The 18,442-nt window shown below is 39.3% G+C and overlaps 1 protein-coding gene across 1 annotated transcript in view; it reads right to left on the bottom strand.

Moving 5' to 3' along the window:
- Positions 1–18,442, bottom strand: part of FRMPD4 (FERM and PDZ domain containing 4) — a 120,958-nt gene that overhangs the window by 60,059 nt on the left and 42,457 nt on the right. The window contains exons 2-3 of the mRNA XM_026062920.1: positions 12,928–13,088; positions 10,590–10,692 (exon numbers count right to left, since the gene is read on the bottom strand). Coding sequence (XP_025918705.1) covers positions 10,590–10,692; positions 12,928–13,088 — 264 coding nt within the window. The remainder of the gene's footprint in view (positions 1–10,589; positions 10,693–12,927; positions 13,089–18,442) is intronic.

The raw sequence follows: 18,442 nt of genomic DNA, 5'->3' as shown, positions 1-18,442 counted from the left end.
TGTTATTATTGCTGCTTCCAGTAGGTCAGTGAAGACTTGGATGTTTCAAGTCAAGAAAAAAGCCMAATAGAGAACAGTATCTTTGGGGAAAAAGTTTAAAAAAACCAAACCAAACAAAACTGAAACTGAAGCTAAAATCATGCTTCTCTCACGCTTTCTTTCACACACTTGCTTGCAATAAACTAGCACTGGTCAATCATCACACTGGAGATCAAACAAGGCAGAGCTGACCAATAAATCCCACAAAAAACTACCATGTTAAACTGTCGTTTGAAGTATTTGGTATTTTTTTAAAGGTAAATTTATTTTAGCCATTTAATTTTCTACCAGTTTCAGATCTTTTCTTTAAGGAGAAATTGTTTTTTTTTTCCAGCCTTTGACCTTTCACTGTGGCCCAAAGTCATCCCAATCAGTGTAATATTTGACTGAGGAATGTAAGTTTGGGGACTAATGAGAGTGATTTAGCCTACATAAAACTGTTCACCTTCTATTTTAACTACCCTTCTGATTGGGTAGTAAGTCTAGACATCTCACTCAATTTGAATCAAAAAAAGGTTTGGACTGGGAAAGTTTTGTCAGAGTAGGATTTATGCAGGTGCTTCTCACCTCTGTAGTATTTTTGTGATTTCTCAGCCGCATAGGCAAACTATAAGTTACTGATGGCAAGCACTGTCACCCCTACATGCGGGCAAACTGACTAACAGATATTAATGTCAGAGCAGGGAGACGACACAGAAGTTCTAAAGAAATCACTGTAGCTGGACCCTCACGTTAGGAGGGAGGGCCACCTCAAACAGCTGGTCATGCCCTTCTGGGCACATAGAGCTCAGGAGGCACTATTCTTAATTACATTGTACTGAATAAAGTAAATGGAGCCTGGCAGGTAAATAGGATGTATGTTACTAAAAAGTAACTCTGAGTTTCAGGAAGGCAGGAAGACATAGCCTCAGCATGCCAGAGAGCAGCAGAAAGGTCCTGCTGCCTTCAAGAACTCCTGAGAGTAATGGGAAGAATTCTGACTTCCCATTACAGAATTCCTAAAATCACCTTCACAACATGGTGAACTTGCTCAAAAGAGAGGGGATATCTGGAGACAAGACAAGAAATAATATGCAGAGGAGGAGTAAGTAAGCCAGGAGGCCAAGACAGAAGACACCGCATTAAGTAGAGAGTTGGCAGAAAAGCCCCTCTTACCACTACACAAGACACTATACCAATGGGACTATAAGTTACCACTACCTCTCCATGACACTTTTTTCTCTAAGGGGGTTTTACCTGTTTCCCAGTTAGATATTCTCCCTATTTCCTTCCCACCCCAGACACTGCTTCCCACTTCAGACACCTACCTTGACAGGGAAAACACTGCTCTCTTGACTCCAAACATGGGATTACAACAACACTCAACATGCCAAGTCCCAATATTTTTTGATCTGCACCGAGAAAGGCTTGGACCGCCATTTATTCCTTTCATCTTTTCCAATTGCATGGGTTAAGATATTTTAAAAGCTATTCATTTTCACCTCATTCATTCTCCTTGTGCCTTAAAGAAGACATGGCTAATTTTGTCTTCTCCAATTTGACAAAGAAATGGATTTTTGTGAAATGGACAAAACCCTTCGAATACAGGCGCTGCCAGGAGCTACTATACAACTAACAGCTAAAGTCTAAGAATATTTCAAATTCATGAAGCTACACAACACGCTGCAAATTGGTCACAATCTTTTCCCCCTTTTCTCACAATATTTGAAGTTATCTTTTAAAGTTCCTACAAGCACTGGTGCATATAAAACTGCCACCCCCAAAACAGCATTCCTTAAACAGGAGATAACAATCTTTCTGACCTTCCCTGACACCAGGTGCCTGCAGCAGACACAGCTCTCCAAGGGACAACCTGCAAAACAATCAAACCCTCACGTATGCCTCCTAGCTCATGACACCACCTTTGCTATCTTTCAGAAAATACGTGTTTGGGTATAATTCATAGTAACTACTTGCCTTCTGCTTGATACTACCATCTACCTTTCAGTCTTCTAAAGACACATTTCACTGTCAACCTGAAGCTATTTAGGCAACAGATACCAAGTTAATTCCTATGATACTAATGTCCAGCCGTGTCTCAGGATAAAAGGGAATGCTGATGACACCATTGTCCATATTTCATTAAGGAAAACAGGTAAGAATAGCTGAAAATCCTAACAATGTGTCCATTTCCAAAGAAACACCCATTTGTAGCTAAGATCTTGTGTACAAATATAAATAGCAAGAATACAGCCTCTGCTTGCAGACAAAGGTATTGGGAAATGTCTTGGGTGTAACACAAGCATTGCAGGCCTTATACCCATGCAAATATCATATCTTCTCAATAATGACAATGCTTTCCACAACAATAGCTTCAGCAGCTGATGTGTATATGCTGAATCAGTTGGCAACCGACTGGCTGGATGAGGGAGCTGCAAACTTCCCAATGAGGACAGCCACACGCTCCTGCAAGGACAAACGTGCTCTGTGACTCCTGTGCATATCATGGTGAAGGCACCGTTGTCATCTTCACCCTTTACAGTCACTCTTTGCTGACAATCCTAATTTCACAGCACGATCCTCTCCCATCAGTCCGTATTTCTCCTCCCAGCCCAGAAACCATTCTGCACAAGGCAACACTTCCCAAGCAAGCTCCTGAAGCCCTTGCAGTCCTTTTGTTTTCCTCCTTGTTTTCTTCTTTCTGTTGATTAAACTGCTCCATATCACAGTGCTTGTCTTGTATAGGTGTAGCTGTCCTGTGGTAACATGCTCAAGGCATTCATGCAAGCCACAGAATATTCAAGTACCAACAGTATGATGCGGAAGGCTGTCTTCTCCAAAATAATTGTTTATTGATTTGGAAAAGTGTGCAAAAAGAGACTGATAATGGGGTCAGGAGAGAGAAACCATGAGATGTTTGTAGTTTGACACCTCTTCTTTCCCCTTCCCCTCCTCAAACACAGGACATGATGTTTTTAGGTACCTTCTGCTACCATCCCAACAGGAAACAATCCTGTGATGTACACTACTTGTAGCCACAGCACAAAGACAGATCAACATCTATTGCAGAGTATGCAATACAGAGGAAATCCATCATGTGGAAGGGTTAATTCATAATAAAATAAAAGCTGGATGTTCATTTGTATATGCTTTTATAAGGAAACAGTTACTTTGAAACTTTCACATCAGTGCATCTGACCTCAAAGTAAATCCCCCATGCAGACAAGCCTATACTTTCATTTAGTTTTATGAGAAGCGGTAAGCTTGCTTGTCAGAACAAGCTAATGAGAGCTACATTTGCTGGTTCACATCTGAAGAAGGCATTTCATACAGCTGCTTGGGTTTTGGGCACAGCTGCTCCACATTTCTGTCTTTAGCACTGTGCTCAGTTACCATGAAGCAACTTGTTATGGAACAGCTGACCTGAAATTCAGCATGAGCGACTTCTCTTTCCAGAGGGTAACATGGTAGGATGATGACATAACACTTCCACTGGATGACACTTCAAGCTGTGGAATTTCAAAGACCACAAACTTGCTAACATTAGGGGGTATCCACCTTGGTAAACACAAAAAGAAACTTATAAATTAAGTTCTGAGCATTCTTAACATTTGAACTATTGAGCCCAAATCTGCCTCAATCATGTCAGCCAACTCTTTGCTAAGAACGCAGCAAGGATATGAAACTGCATGCTTTCACAAATACAATGGATTTAAAAGAAAACAATTTCCATAGTTGGTACTGCTTTTAACAATAACAAGTATTATTTCTATATAGTTTTTACCTCAATTTAACTCTTACAGAACTCTGACAAGGTGGGCAAACACTTTTGAAACCATATTACAGATTAATAACTAAAATTTAGAGAGATCTGATTTAGCTCTAAATAAACTAGCTCAAGTACTGGAAGCACCTCACCATCGCAGCCAAGAAAAAGGGTAAATTAGATAAGGCTGAGTCTGTGCTATCACAGTTAGATTACAGCAGTTGGTTTAAACTACCTAAGTTGTCTCTAAAATATGTTGCACAAACACCCCAAAAAGTAGAAGATATATATTCAACAACATTCCTTGAATCAGCAAGGGACTGAGTTCTCACACCCTGACTCCTAGCTCTATGCTTGGGCCAGTTGATTAGGTAGCTATTGATGTCACTGGTAAAAATCCTACCAGCTACAGAGAATTTAGTCTCTCGGTTCAGCAAAATGTATCTAAACAACAAAACACTACTAATTCACAGTGTCAAGGCCTGAAAGCTATAGCCTCTGGATTTATATACTGAACTGGAAGTAAATTCGAGTACCTTCAGATGAAAATGTCTGCATGAGCGCCGTTTCAGGGAAAGCAGTTTTCAAGATTCTCGGTTGCTAAGCAGTTTCATGGCTAATAGTTTAATATACTTGCTTCTTCCTCTACGATGTTGATGAAGAAAGAATGTCTTTAATATTAAATTCACCAAAATTGCTTGATCCAATATATGAAATAGTCTAAGTCTGGAGGTAGAAATTACATTTGAAAACTGACATTTACAGCTTCTATGAGAAGAGGAAGATGAAAGGCACCACCACTGAGCTCATTTTTGCTCTACATTTAGCTCTGATGATACAGGAACAGCATGGAGTCCAGTGGCAGCAACTGAATCCTCATCCACTCCATGGCGATGGTGAGAAGGGTCAGTATTGATTAAATCCACGTTAGCACTTACAACGCAACACGCAGCCTGAAACCCTGGAGGGTTCTTTCTCTCCAGTCTTATGGAAATATAAAATTAAAACAGAAATGCTCCTGTAAAACTGAAAGAATCCTCCATCTTCATGACAAAAAGATGTTAACTTGCCAAAGCAAGAGTTATTTCAGAAAGTTTTTTGAGTCACTTCTCTTAAACAGAAAATAGAGCCAACAGAAAGAATACTGCTTAGTGAATTTCACCATTTTCAGTTCAAGTTTTGCAATTAAAGTCTTTTAGTGGAATTCCACAGGAAGCCAAATACTAATTTACTGCTGTAACAGTTTCAAGGAATGGGATTACTCTATCCTAATTTAGCAACCTAGAAGTCAGGTTACTATTCTAAGTAAGTTTACTATGCTCCTTCTTTAGTCAATGCAAAGACACAGGCTTATGAAAAGGAGAGGTTTACTCCAAAATAAGACAAGGGGCATCTAAAACAGAGGCATCACCATTTTCAAGTGCCAGTCTTTCCCCACAGGCTGCACAGGGAGCCTAGACAACTACTTTAATTGGAGTATGAGCAAAGTACCACTACTGTACCCTATCCAGACTTTGTTTTGGGGACTAACCAGTGTGTCTGTGTATCACTTAAAATTTCAGTAAAATATCTTCCTAAATAAAGGTGGCTTTAATACAGTTTTCTACTTAAGGAAGCTTATTTTCAATAATAAGTATTTAAAAGGCACGCTCTAATTATATAATTAAAATATTAAAAAGTAATAAAAAGATAATGTGAAAATTTCTGTATTTTGTGTTCCCTTTTATCTTCTGGCATTTTCATGTAGTAAAGTTGTTACACAAAGGGGACTTTCTTAAAAGACTGGTCTAATTATTTTTAACTCCTTAAGAGTAAAAAGCTCTAAGTGAGTTTAGAGCTAAYAGGAGTAGGACTGAAAAAAATTGCTTCTATTTATTTTATGGAAAATTTAAAAATACAGCAAACGTACTGCTTAGGGACATGGTCTTTCCTAATGAAAAAAGATTTAATTGTCACTTTTCAGATACCCTTCTTGGTGAAGTTCTGAATCTTTTCCTCAAACTGATTCTATGAATCAGTTTGGGGGGGAATTTAAAATAGAGTGTAGCAGAAATTTTCTTTTCCATTTTCTTTTCCTTTAACAGCATGACTGTTCTCATAAGTACATTTCCTGCTAACGTTTTCTTGGAAATCAATTAAATATTGCATTACACTAAAAACTATTTTTAACATTCGAGGCTGGCTTATCATCTAACATTTGTATATACTTTTGTTTGAAATTCTTGACTCTTGCTCACCTTGTTAAAGCATTATGTACATTCACTTACAGAATCTGTTTTTTTTTCTCGTGCAGTTTGCATTTTTTTCCTCTGTTTGGTATACTCTGATCTTTGTGTCTGTATTTTGAAACTAGATTAATTTTCTCCCCCACTCTCTACAATTATAAAGACAAATCATTTCTTGACTTTACAAAAAGCTTTGAGAGAAAACAGTACAAAAATAGCCACACCATTTCATGTTGTGAATATAAAATATACCTAATCAGCAAGAGGTAATACAATCACAGAAAAAATATTGCGCTGGAATATCAATTTTTATTTATTTGCTGCAGCGACCATGAAATGGTACAATGTCAGTTCCCAAGGGAAAGAAGGAAAGGGGGTCTAAGCTAAAGAGCAGGCTTCGGCTCATTCAGAGAACTGGTAGGCAGGATCCCATGGGAGGCAGGATCCTGTGGGAGGCAGCTCTGAAAGGCCAGAGAGCCCAGTAGAGCTGGTTGCTCTCCAAGGAGAGCTTCCTCAAAATGCCAGAATGGTCCACTCTGATCTGCAAGAAAGTACGCAGGCACAGCACAAGACCAGCTTGGCCCCATGGGGAACTCCTGACTGAGACCCAGCACAAAGAGACAGTGCTCAGGAGACAGAAGTGGAGACAGGCTACCCAGGAAAAACAGAAGCGCTGCCTGGGCATGCAGGGTTGCAGTGAGCAAAGCCAAAGCTCACCTGGAGCCAAAACTGGTACTGGATGCGACGGGCAAAAAGAAGGGCTTCCACAGGCACATCACTAGTGAAAGAAACACCAAGGAAAACAAGGGCTTGCAGCTGAATGGGGTGAGCAACCTAATGAAGGACACTGAAAAGGCTGAGGTACCCGATGCCTTCTTTGTTTTGGTCTTCACTGGTAAGTTTGGCTTTCAAGCCTCCCTCGCGCTTGTGCTTAGTGACAGGACTCAGGGGAGAGACGTACTACCCATGGTAGAGGAAGAATGAATTAGGGATTGCTTAGCAAGATGCATGCACACAAGTCCCTGGGCCTGGATGGGACACATCCAAGGGTGCTGAGGGAGCTGACTGATGTCTTTGTGAGGCTGCTCTCCATCATCTTTGAAATGTCATGGTGACTGGGGGAGGTTCCTGATGACTGGAAAAAGGCAAATGTCATGCACATCTTCAAAAAGGCAAGAAAAAGGATCTTGGAAATTACAGGTTAGCATGGCTTACCTCATTTCTGGGAAAATTATGGACCAAATCTCCCTGGAAACCATTTGGAGGTACAAGAAAGACAGGAAGATGATTGGAAACTGCCAGAATGGATTTACAAAGTGCAAATCATGCTTGAGCAACTTGATTTCCTTCTAAGATGAGATGATTGGCCACATGGATATGGGAAGAGCAGTGGATGTTGTTTACTTTGACTTGAGCAAGGCTTTCAACACAGTCTCCCATAGTACCCTTAAAGCTACTTTGAGGAGCTATGGACTGGATAGGTGGACTATGAAGTGGGTGGAAAACTGGCTGGACTGGAGACTAAAAGGGCAATGTTCAGCAGTTTGAAGTCCAACTGGCAGCATGTTACCGGTGACATTACTCTTACTAGTGGTTACAGGAGGCCAATGTTGTTTAACGTCTTCATCAGTGACCTGATAGGTGGGACAGAGTACATCTTCAACAAGTTTGTAGGTGGCATCAAATGGGGGAGCGGTCAATACACTTGAGGGCAGGTCTGTTGTTCAGGGGGATGTAGACAGGCTGGAGGAATGGTTGACAGAATGCCTATGAGATTCATGAGGACAAATGCCAAGTCTTGTACCTGGGATGAATGAACCTCTCATAATGCTGCAGAGTAAGGCCTGACTGGGCCAGGTAGCAGCTCCACAGAAAAATGTGGGGGTGTTGGTGGACAGTAAATTGAACATGAGTTAACAGTGTGCCCTCCCAGTGGTGAAGCTTAACTGCGTACTGGGATGCACTAGCAAGAACACAGACAACAGGTTGAGTGATTATTCCTGTCCACTCTTCATGAGGCTGCAGCTTTACCAGTGTTTCCAGTTTTGGACTCTGCCACTGTGAGTCAGCTATTGACAAACTTGAGAGGGTCTAAGGCTCTAAGAAGGTTGTGGGGCTTAAGCACATGACATAGGAGAAGAGACTATGGAATTTGGACTTGTTTAACCTGACAAGGCTAAGGGAGGAATCTAAGTCTTCCACTACCTACTACAGGCGTTAGAGAGAACAGAGCCAGACACTTCTCAGAGGTGGGCAGATAAGGGACAAGACGTAAAGGTCACAAATTGCATCAAGGGAAATTCCAATTTGATAAAAAAAAAAACAAACCCTCACAATGCTAATGTTAAGCACTGAAACAGGTGCCCAGAACAGCTGTGAGATCTCTGTTCTTGGAGATATTCAAAATTTGACTGGACAGGCCCTGAACAACCAGGTCTAACCTTGACAGTAGCTCTGCTCTGAGCAGGATATTGGAGTAGATGTATTCCAGAAATCCCTTCCACCTCAGTTTTTCTATGATTCTTTGATAATGCCCATTACAGTCATCAGACATACTCATTGCTGATCATAGATACTTTCCTACTAGCTGGAAAGCAAGATTTCAAAATTGCTTCCATCCACATTGCAAACTGAAAGCGAGCATTACTTGCAAGGTGATGGATGCATCTACACATAAGTAAACCTATTACATAGAAGGGATGTATTACTTCACTGGTGCAAAGAATTGCTTCTGCTGTGGTTCAGGACTGTATAGTTACAGTGTCTAATCATTCCAGGTGTCCCCACTGGAATTAAAAGAAAGCTCTTCATTTGCAATGCTGTAATATACAGTCCCAATACATTTCACTCTGTCTCTGTCAAAGTCCCAAAGGCAGATATATTCTGAGAGCAGAGGCAGAATTACAGTGTGAGAAAAGTGCCACCAAAATATTCCCCTGGAATGTAAACATCTAACTGATTTATTTGTAGCTGGTTGGCTAAGACACTACCTATGGAGTTAACATGGTTAGGAAGGACTACATTCTTATTCAGTATCTCACTTGCAGGCAGACAGAGAATCAGGCACACAGTAAACCCACTTTGTCTCAGTTTTAATCAGACAGTCTATTCTCCTGTTGTTATTACTATACATTGCTGGCAACAGAGGAATGAGAGAGAGAGATCTTAATTCTGAGCGCTTACATATCAAAGAATCAGGAAAAGAATGAAGACTGTAATATGATGACTTTATGAAGTAACAAAGATATCAAAAATAAGTTTAAGATCCATTGGTGGGTCTTATGCTGCTACTCTATGCAGAGCATAGGATATGAATTTAATAGGAATAGGACAGGTCCTTTAGTCCATGGGGGCTCTTTATTACATAAATAGGAGTGTCAAAGTACCTTCCTAAAATGTGTTGTGTTTCTGTTAGCTGACCTGCTGGTTACCACTTTTTTTAAATCTGAAAATGTATGGGATTTTGTTCATACAACACAGATAAAGACATCGGTGTTGCTGGCAGCTTCATTGCTCTGCTGAATAGGCTTTTTATGCCCCATAAACTGAGTACACGTTTACTCAAATTATGATCTGAAAGAGTACAACTATCATGGCAGCACCTCCTAACTAAATTTCTGAAAGCAAATGTGACTTTTCAAAATTGCCTGGGCAACACTGATAATAGACAGCTACCAGTTCTGAGAAGTACCTGCACAGTTAAAACTCGATCATCTTCCATGAATCAGCTAGACCCACCAATTCAAACTTTAACACCAGAGAAGAAAAATACAGAAACCAAACTGGCCTCTGGTGACCACGCTCCTGAAATTTAACCATTTTTAACCATCTTTATATTTAAATTTTGAATTGCCAATCATTTTTCTATGCAATATGCTTTCTAACACCTGCTGTTACTCAAAATGCAAAGTTTATGTCTACCACATTGCACCTTTTCTCATATGTTCTGAGCATTTGCTGGTCCCCCATCCTTTTTCTCCTCCTGCATCCCATTACAGATACTCATTTTTTTCCATTCCTGCACCCTCTGCAGTCTCTCTTTTGTCTTGTTTCCTGCCTCATCTCTACACAGGCCTTCCTGCTCTTCTGATACAAACCCACCTACCACATATCCAACCAAACACATACCATTTACATGCACCTATCCTTTCTCAAAATCATCCCAACTGCTTTTCCTTCCTCTTCACGTAAGACAGACCTGACTCTCTATTGTGACACAACTTTATTTCTGGAAAAAAAAAAAAAAAGCAATAGAGCAACAGTGACTGGAGCTGCCTTGCTCCAAGAATTATTCCTCCAACAATCCATACCAAAAAGGAATATCAGGCAAATATTATTCTTCTTTTGATACCCAAGTATTTTGGAGCTGCTCCGATATCATATTTTTTTCAGCTACCCAGAGGACATTTATGAGGACATCTCATTTCAATACTGAAGTATTTCACCATTCTTCATTATAACTAAAGTAACATTATTTTCTATTTTCTCAGCGATGAGAAGGCAAGACTACTATATTATCAAATGATTGCACAGGCAATAAGCCACTGAGCTCATTGTTTAAGTGACAGGACATCAACTACCTGACAAGGTCGATGACTCTCTCCCTTGGAGCAGTGCTGACTGGCTCATCATTAATCATTATGATCTGATCTCCTGGTATAAGCTTTCCTTCAGAGGGGCCGCCTACAGACAAATGAAAAAAAAAAGCACAAGTTAGTAGACCACTGTAAATGCACAGACACACACTATTGTTCATATACTATGTGTGTTTTTTTCCTTCAACTAATGACATATTTAACACAATACTTTTTCTGACAATGCAAGTACTTCCTCACTAGCAAAATCTTGAAAGCTAGTAGCTTAGGTGTTTCTACTAAAGTTCCTCAGGTTAGGTTCTAAAACCACGTTTAGGTACCTAAAAATAAGGACTTGATTTTCTGGGTTAGTCACACTTACCAAAAAAAAAAAAAAAAATAGGCCAGCAAGGCCCATAGAAGGTCACCTAATCCATCCTTTAAGGCATAATCAACCATACCTTACTCATTCCTGGTTGATGTCCATCTAATCTTCTTGTAGGACCACCTCTGAGGAAGACTCCTTTTCCTGTAGATGATCCTATTGTTTAACTATTGTTAAAATTAGGAAGTCTTCTCCCCAGTGTCTAGACCTGATCTTCCTTGTTGTAACACATAACTTCTTGTCCTTGCCAAAGTAGCACTGGAGAACATGCAATTCCCTTCCTCTCTGCAACATCACTTTATATATTTGAAAGTCATTTGCAGGTCTCTCCTCAGACTTTTCTGGTCTAGGAGAAACAAACCTCCTTCTTTCAATCTTAAGACAGAAAGTTTTCTCTATCTTAGTCATTGAGTCTGTTTTCCTCTAGACTCCCTCCACTTGGTGAAAAGAATTTCTAAGTGATACATCCAAAAGTATTGCCACTTCTACTTAGATATAGATTGTCAAATTAGCCTAACTAGGTAATCAGATACATGCACTTTGGAGTTTGATGCTATTAAAATGCATATTAAGTTTACACTTTATAAAATGTACAAAATATTTTGCTTCCCAGCATGAGTTTAAATGCCCAGAAGTGGGCATAAGCCTTTTGCCTTAAACTTTGCAATGATGATATTAAAGAATTATTACCATTGTGAAGTTAAAGTCTTAAAACAAAATGTCTCAGTGTCAGAAAAAATTCACCCAATAACTGAGCAAATGCTGTTCCTTTCCTCTGTTTCGTTTGGAAACTACTTCACTCACAAATCCAGCATAAACGGATACAGATCCATGTAGAAGAATGTTGTCCTGAACACATCTTTCCTCCTGTTTGTTTGGAATAGATATAAACACCTTTCCCAAACAGAACTTTAACATAAGGCTACATTAATAATGCTAACCTGGGAGAAAAGAACTGCGTGAATCTAGTTCAAATATTAGTTACAACACTCACTTCATCTGGAAGCAATACAAACATAATCAATGCACACACGTGGGTAAATGACATCAGAATTTTACACAGTCAATTTTGGCTCTCCTCTGCTCTCTATGGGGGCTCTATAGAACATATTGAATAGGAGCAAAGTCAAAGTCCTGTCCTTAGCTCCAAGGCAATTTTACGTAACATCTGAGCTTTCAAGCATAAAGAGCAAGAGCCCACTATTCAGGAGACTGAACATTCCCAGGTCTGGTACCCCATAAACTCAAACCTCACTAATTTTCACTACAAATAAGAAGTTTAGGACTATTTTGAACTGGCTTTTTCTAATACAGATATACAGAAGTATACATTCAAGAAGAATCAACATCACCACCCTCTTTTTCAAAAAAAGTTAGAACCCAAATCTCCTCATGGGAACCTGATGATAAAAAGAATGACGAATACATATGTTTTAATCTCACAGCTTAATACATCCCCTGAAAACACTGATTTCAATGGCAATGAAGGTGGCATCAAACCAATGTAAAACATAACAGGGAGAAAAACTTCTTTCCCTGAATGAAGTGGGTGATTTTTTTTCAGTCAAACAACAGAAATGGCTCAGAGCAATAAGCTAAAACTCGCTTTTTGTTAACAAATTTATATAAAATTCAAAAATGAGTGCAAGCTGGGAAACTGCTCTGCAATACAAGACTTAAAATCCTACCTGGTGTTCATGATTACCTTGTCTGCCTGAATATTTTAACAGTACTCAAATTTACAACTATATTTGATCTCAGTAGGTTAAGTCCTCAGTCAATATATGTACAGAATTATTTTTAATACTCACAAATAAATTCACTGTCTTTGAAGAAAATAGAAGTCATTATAATTTTCTAGTAATATGACTACACCTATTCTCTCATTTGGCAATCCAGCCAGTATTTGACACTAAGAAGTGCCAAGACTGCTTTTGGGGTCAGGTGGAGAAAACATACCTGGTGTTACTGAGCGTACAACAACCGGCTTTTCACTACCAGCCACAAAACCAAATCCTAGCACTGGATCCCTCCTCATTTCCACTTTCCGAGGGGTTGGAGGGGTGATTTGGCAGCTCTCTAATCGAGGATCTTCAAATGTGGCTGATTGTGTCATGTGACTGTGAAAAAAAAAAGATGAAAAAAGGAAAAAAATCATTAAAACATGATTTTGTGGTATCTACTCAAGCCAAGCAATTTCTGCTATGATATGAGATGAATATCTGAAATGTTCTCACTGTAAGAACTAATGAAACCAAATTAATAATTTTCAATTAGATTTTCTTATGCATAACATGATACTGCTGTTGACAGATCTTAAATACTAATCAATACGATTAACCTAAAAAGATGTCCCTCTTTGACAGTATACCTTTAATCATACTCCATATATGAAAGAATAACCACCTAGAAATAAAGGCTTTGTCACCTGTGCTTAAATCTTTCATCCTTCATTTGTTGAAAGGGAAAAATAATAAGTGACCTACTCTTTATGTAAAACATTACAATTAGGTTCTATCAACCTTTTCAAGAAGAGAGAACATATACTTAAATTTGTTTTTCTAAAATAATAAGCAAGTTTCAGAGCAGAGTCCTCTCAAACTGACTGAAAACACAGGTAACAGCTCTTTATCTCTTTATCTTTTTATTTTATTTACCTCTAAATCATAGATAACCATATGTTTCTAACCAACCAAATGGGAAGTTCAAAACAGAGGGCACTTAAACACAAAGAATCAAAAGAACCAGTATCCCTGTCTGCTTTGATGATACTGCTTGAGTAAACTATCCGAAGTTCCCCCAAACTTCAGTCCAGTGCAAAAAAGATATTAAAAAAAATTCTTTATTAGAAATGACTAAAATACAGTACTTTCAGCCACAGTGTCATGATTAAGATACCTTTTTGCACCTAGAAGACAGAATTCTCATGACTGGAAGGAAAGATCTTGATTTTTCAAGCAGAAAAGAAAACCGAAGAGATCCAATATGACTTATCTGTGAAAGAGGTGATGGTTTAAAAGCACAGAGACTCCTAAATTACTGTTAATAAACACTGAAATGTGATCAACGCTGTATGCATACCGAACAGTTCACTGCTCAGCACAGGAATATGCCTCATATTTGCCACTCCGTGACCTGGAGTTCCCTGCTCAGTCACTGCTACCAGTTCCCAGGGCTGCTTGCACAGACAATCTTTCATGCCCTTCAGAATGCCATTCCCTGATCCCACGTGCTTCAGGAAACCTCGGAAGACCTTCGTAGCTCAGCACAAGCCAGGCCTCACGACCGCTGGCCTCCTCTGCCTGGCTGCTGGGGGCAGACGCCTTCAGGGAGCTGACAAGCTTGCACGCTTACAGGCAGGCAACAGGCACAGCTCAGCACGGCATGGAGACTGTGGCTCACTGCATCAAGCCACTGCTGTCTCGACGGAGCACGAATGGCATTTGTTGAAAGCTGCCTGGCCAAGAGTTAGCTCTTCTTTATATTCAAGAGACGTAAATTTGCAGGTGTTGAACAAAATCCGGCTCTCGTTGGATAAATGCAGTGGGAGCGTAGTTCTAGCCCTGTCACCAGTGAGAGTGCGGGCTCCTGCCCTGAGAAAGGTGACAACCAGACACCCAAACTAAGAAAGCCATGAAGACATCAGAGAGACAGATATCCCCACAGCAGTAAGCAGTATCGTCAGTTTGAAAGTTGGTCTCCCCATAAATAACTGTAATAATCTGAGAATCATGTAATGTTCTTTATCRCTGAAATCCTTACACGGGATATAACATGTCATAATATGGCACTTAGCAGTCATGCCAGGGGGCAGAGTCATTGCTCTCATCTCTAGCCCCTTTTCCATCTGCAATTCCCCTAAGAACTCCAGACAAACGGTCCATAAAGCAAGAGGCATCATTCAGAGATTTGTTTTCAGCATCAATAGCATGCAAAAGCTTCTCTAATCTTTCCCCAACACATACATGTTGGGCACGACATGAACCTCCATTCTCTCCATGGACTGCTTTTATTATTTATCCACAAAACAGCCACAGAATCTCAGTAAACTCTCAGCATGAGTTCATTCCTGTGGTTGGATTTTTCTAGGGTTTTTCTTCAAAGAAACTCTGTCCCTATCACTAGATTCAGTCTGCTTAACAGTAACAATCCTGTATTTTTATGCATATGATCAGAGATAGCTGAAGCTACTTCCTTACAAAAATAGGAGAGACAGAAAATATCTCTGTGCTGTCCTAGGATTTGCATTAGGTGGAGTCAGCAAAGAAATTCCATTTTCTTTTACTATGTAAAGCATCACATATGACAATTCCCTCTTCCCTGCCTTCTGCTCCTACAGTTTTTGTCAGCTAATTTTAGATCATTTTCTATTATGTTCATTCAAAAGAACTGTTAGAAAATCCAGAGAGTTTTACACAGTATCTTCACCAAATCTATTTTCAGACCTCTCAGCCCTTTCCTCTTTCCCTCGCCTTCCCCAGAAACTCCTATTGCAATTTGGGCTTCTAGATATTCAAGTATTTTGTCTTTAAAAATGGAACACTTTCTGAGGTGTTACTGGTATTTCAAAAACTATCTATTTAAACTTGTGAACTTTGCTTTGGTAGAGAAGACAAGGCTCTGCATTTGTCATCTCTTTTAGTTAGCAGCCTTGCCAAACTTCCTACAAAGTTAAAATGTTCTGTTTAATCATTTCCTTCTAACAGCTGTTTCCATTTTTGTAACTAGGGCACTATAAGCTGAGGCTGTCTCCAAAGAAGAAATGCAGTATTTACGAGCACCTTGCAAATATTGCTTGAGCCTTTGAGGACTACCTTCCTGCCATTGCATATCGTCCCTCTTCAAGCCGCTTGTTTAGTCTGGATCGAAAACTAAATCAGAGAGAGAGAAAAAAAAAAAAAAGACCCCCCCAACCCTGTCAACAGCTATAATTCAGATAACAAATTCTAAGAAGAGACCTAAGATTTGCTTAAAATAGCAGCTCTGCTAGTAGATGCCTTGCTCCAACCACTGTATCATCTTGTACTGAGACTGCAGTAGCGGCAGCAGCAGTATCAGTTATTCAAAGCCTAAATAAGGAACAGTCCATCACGATTCTGAGTGACACAGCAGGTTTTATTGATTTTTTAAGGTTATCCACCCACAGATACATCACCTAAAAAGGCTTTGCATCTTTCACTTCCACAGATTTCTGCATCGCATATTCTTGTATCACTCAGTATGTTGGAACTGTAGCCAGATGTATTTCAAGAGAGCAACAAGATATATGAATATGACCCCAGAAGAGATGAGATGAATACTCTCAAAGCTTGCTGTGATAGTAGGCTGACAGACCCTTTTCCTCCTGTGGATAGTTCATTATTGAGATGTCAGCTGTAGCACCATAGTTGAAGACTAATTTGAGCTTTGCATTAACAGGAGATATTTGATCTCTACCTTACCAGTGGAAAACATTAACTCCTGAAATAAAGAATTAATTTTCTAAGAATTCTAAAATAGAATCAAGTAATCTTGGACTTGCAATTATTTCAAAACAGGCACCCCAGGGAATCTTATACAACATATCAGAGGTTTGTTTTAAACAGCAGAAGATCTTAAAAGAATAACTCCAACACTGCAAACTTCCCGTTTGTTTCAAACACAGTAAGAATGTGTTTAGATTGTGCTGTGACTAGATCATACCTAAAGATTTATTTCAGTAAAGGAAAAAAGGAAGAAAAGGAAAAAGGCTGGGATGAACTGTTCTTCCCACACACAAACACAAACTGCCCTTAGATCACCTTTTCAAAAGAGCTCCTTATTTCCTACCATTTTCAATGACTGAGATGAGTCCCTACTTTGGAAGAATCTATCTTCTCTGATGTACTCTTACTGTGAATGGTGGGAGACAGCTGCCATTATTCAAGTGAGTAATTTTTAGAGAATTTCTTGAACAGCACCAACCTCTTCCAACAGATGAACTACCAGCTATGGAAAATCATAGCAAAAGTGTAATTCAAAGTACTTTTGCTCAAACACTTTCCGTGGCAGCTATTCCATGCAAGAGAGAGGGCAAGAGTGAAAATGAGAGAGAAGGCATTGGAGTGTGTGTGTACCTACACACAGAACAGGACGGAGGCGTAGCAAGGTCAAATAAAATTGGTAAGCACACTCATCTACAAATGGGCCTACAGTGAGTGAAAGAGGAAGAAAATTAGGAAAGAGGAATTGGGAAGCACTGATCAGCTGATCCAAAGTAGCCAGCAACTGCAAACACAATTCAGCTGCCCATGACACTGTGTGGAGCCTAACCTTACAAATGCATAACTGAATTCATGCTCAGAAAAGTCTGAGGTATTGTTTAAAGCTAGCATTTTGAATCTTCAGATGATTAGCTATCACTTAGCAATGTTTTCTTTGAAAATCTTCTTAATGTTTTTCTCATTACAAATTATACACTGTATAACCTAAGGAATATCTAAACACAGACTGCAAACAAAATGATGGCTTGATTTAATAATGTATATTAGTAATTAAAAGCAAAGCATCTTAGCACAATGCTTTTTCAACCTTTGGATTTTAGTTCATCATTCCCTGACACTTGGGGATTAGTGAGCTAATTCTAAGAGGTTTGTACATGGCAGCTAAGAAAAGTCCATCCTCATCAGGCAGAAATTTGTTATGCAGGAGTTTGCATTTCCAAAGTAAAATGTTTATGGGTCTAACTATTGCAAGAGACTGAAAACCACTGCATGAATAGATTGACACTGATTATCATAAACATTATTTTGGAAATATCTAGCAAAGGCATCCAAACAACTTCAGCTCCATTCTGCAATAACATCCAAAAAAGGAACAGAATAGATGGCCCCTCAAGGTAAGTTTAATACAGCTCCATGTCCACAAGCACTAAAATATCTTAACCATAATCACATGGTTGTTGCATCATATCATCAGAGTGTGGAGACAGGCTGCATTTTGGTGTTTCATTTTGCATTTCCATATTGCAACTTTTTCAATTACTTCAAAGGTTAACACCAGCTCTGAATTTTGGTTGGTTTATAATACTTAGCTTTGAAATAGTTACTATATCTGTGCTGTACACATTGATTTAACTAAAAAATATTCTCTATTTTGAATTGAGATTATGTTTGAGTTCATGGCAGGTGTAATCTTGGTCAATAATGGAGAAGAGAGTTTGTGGAAATGTCAAACCACTCATGGACTAAATGAGTGGAAGTTGGCTAGGAGGATGGAGATAAGGACTTTTCTGATAGAAAGAATTAATTCATAAGCAACAAAAACACTTCAAATTGTTGAGCACTAGCTGTTAAAATCCTGTCTCATTAATTAGGAGGTGGAGGTTCTGTTTTGTTGATTGCAGCTGTGACTTTCAAAAAGACCTATGGAAGTCAAGGGCACCACACAAACACTCACTTGCAAGTGTCCATCCGGATCACTAACACCACAAGGCTCTCTCTGCCCATCCTGCCCT

The sequence above is a fragment of the Apteryx rowi genome, unplaced genomic scaffold (genome assembly GCF_003343035.1).
Source record: "Apteryx rowi isolate R43461 unplaced genomic scaffold, aptRow1 scaffold_196, whole genome shotgun sequence".
NCBI classification, from domain to species: Eukaryota; Metazoa; Chordata; class Aves; order Apterygiformes; family Apterygidae; genus Apteryx; species Apteryx rowi.
Note: the sequence above shows the minus strand (reverse complement) of the source record. Positions and strands in the feature narration are given on the sequence as shown.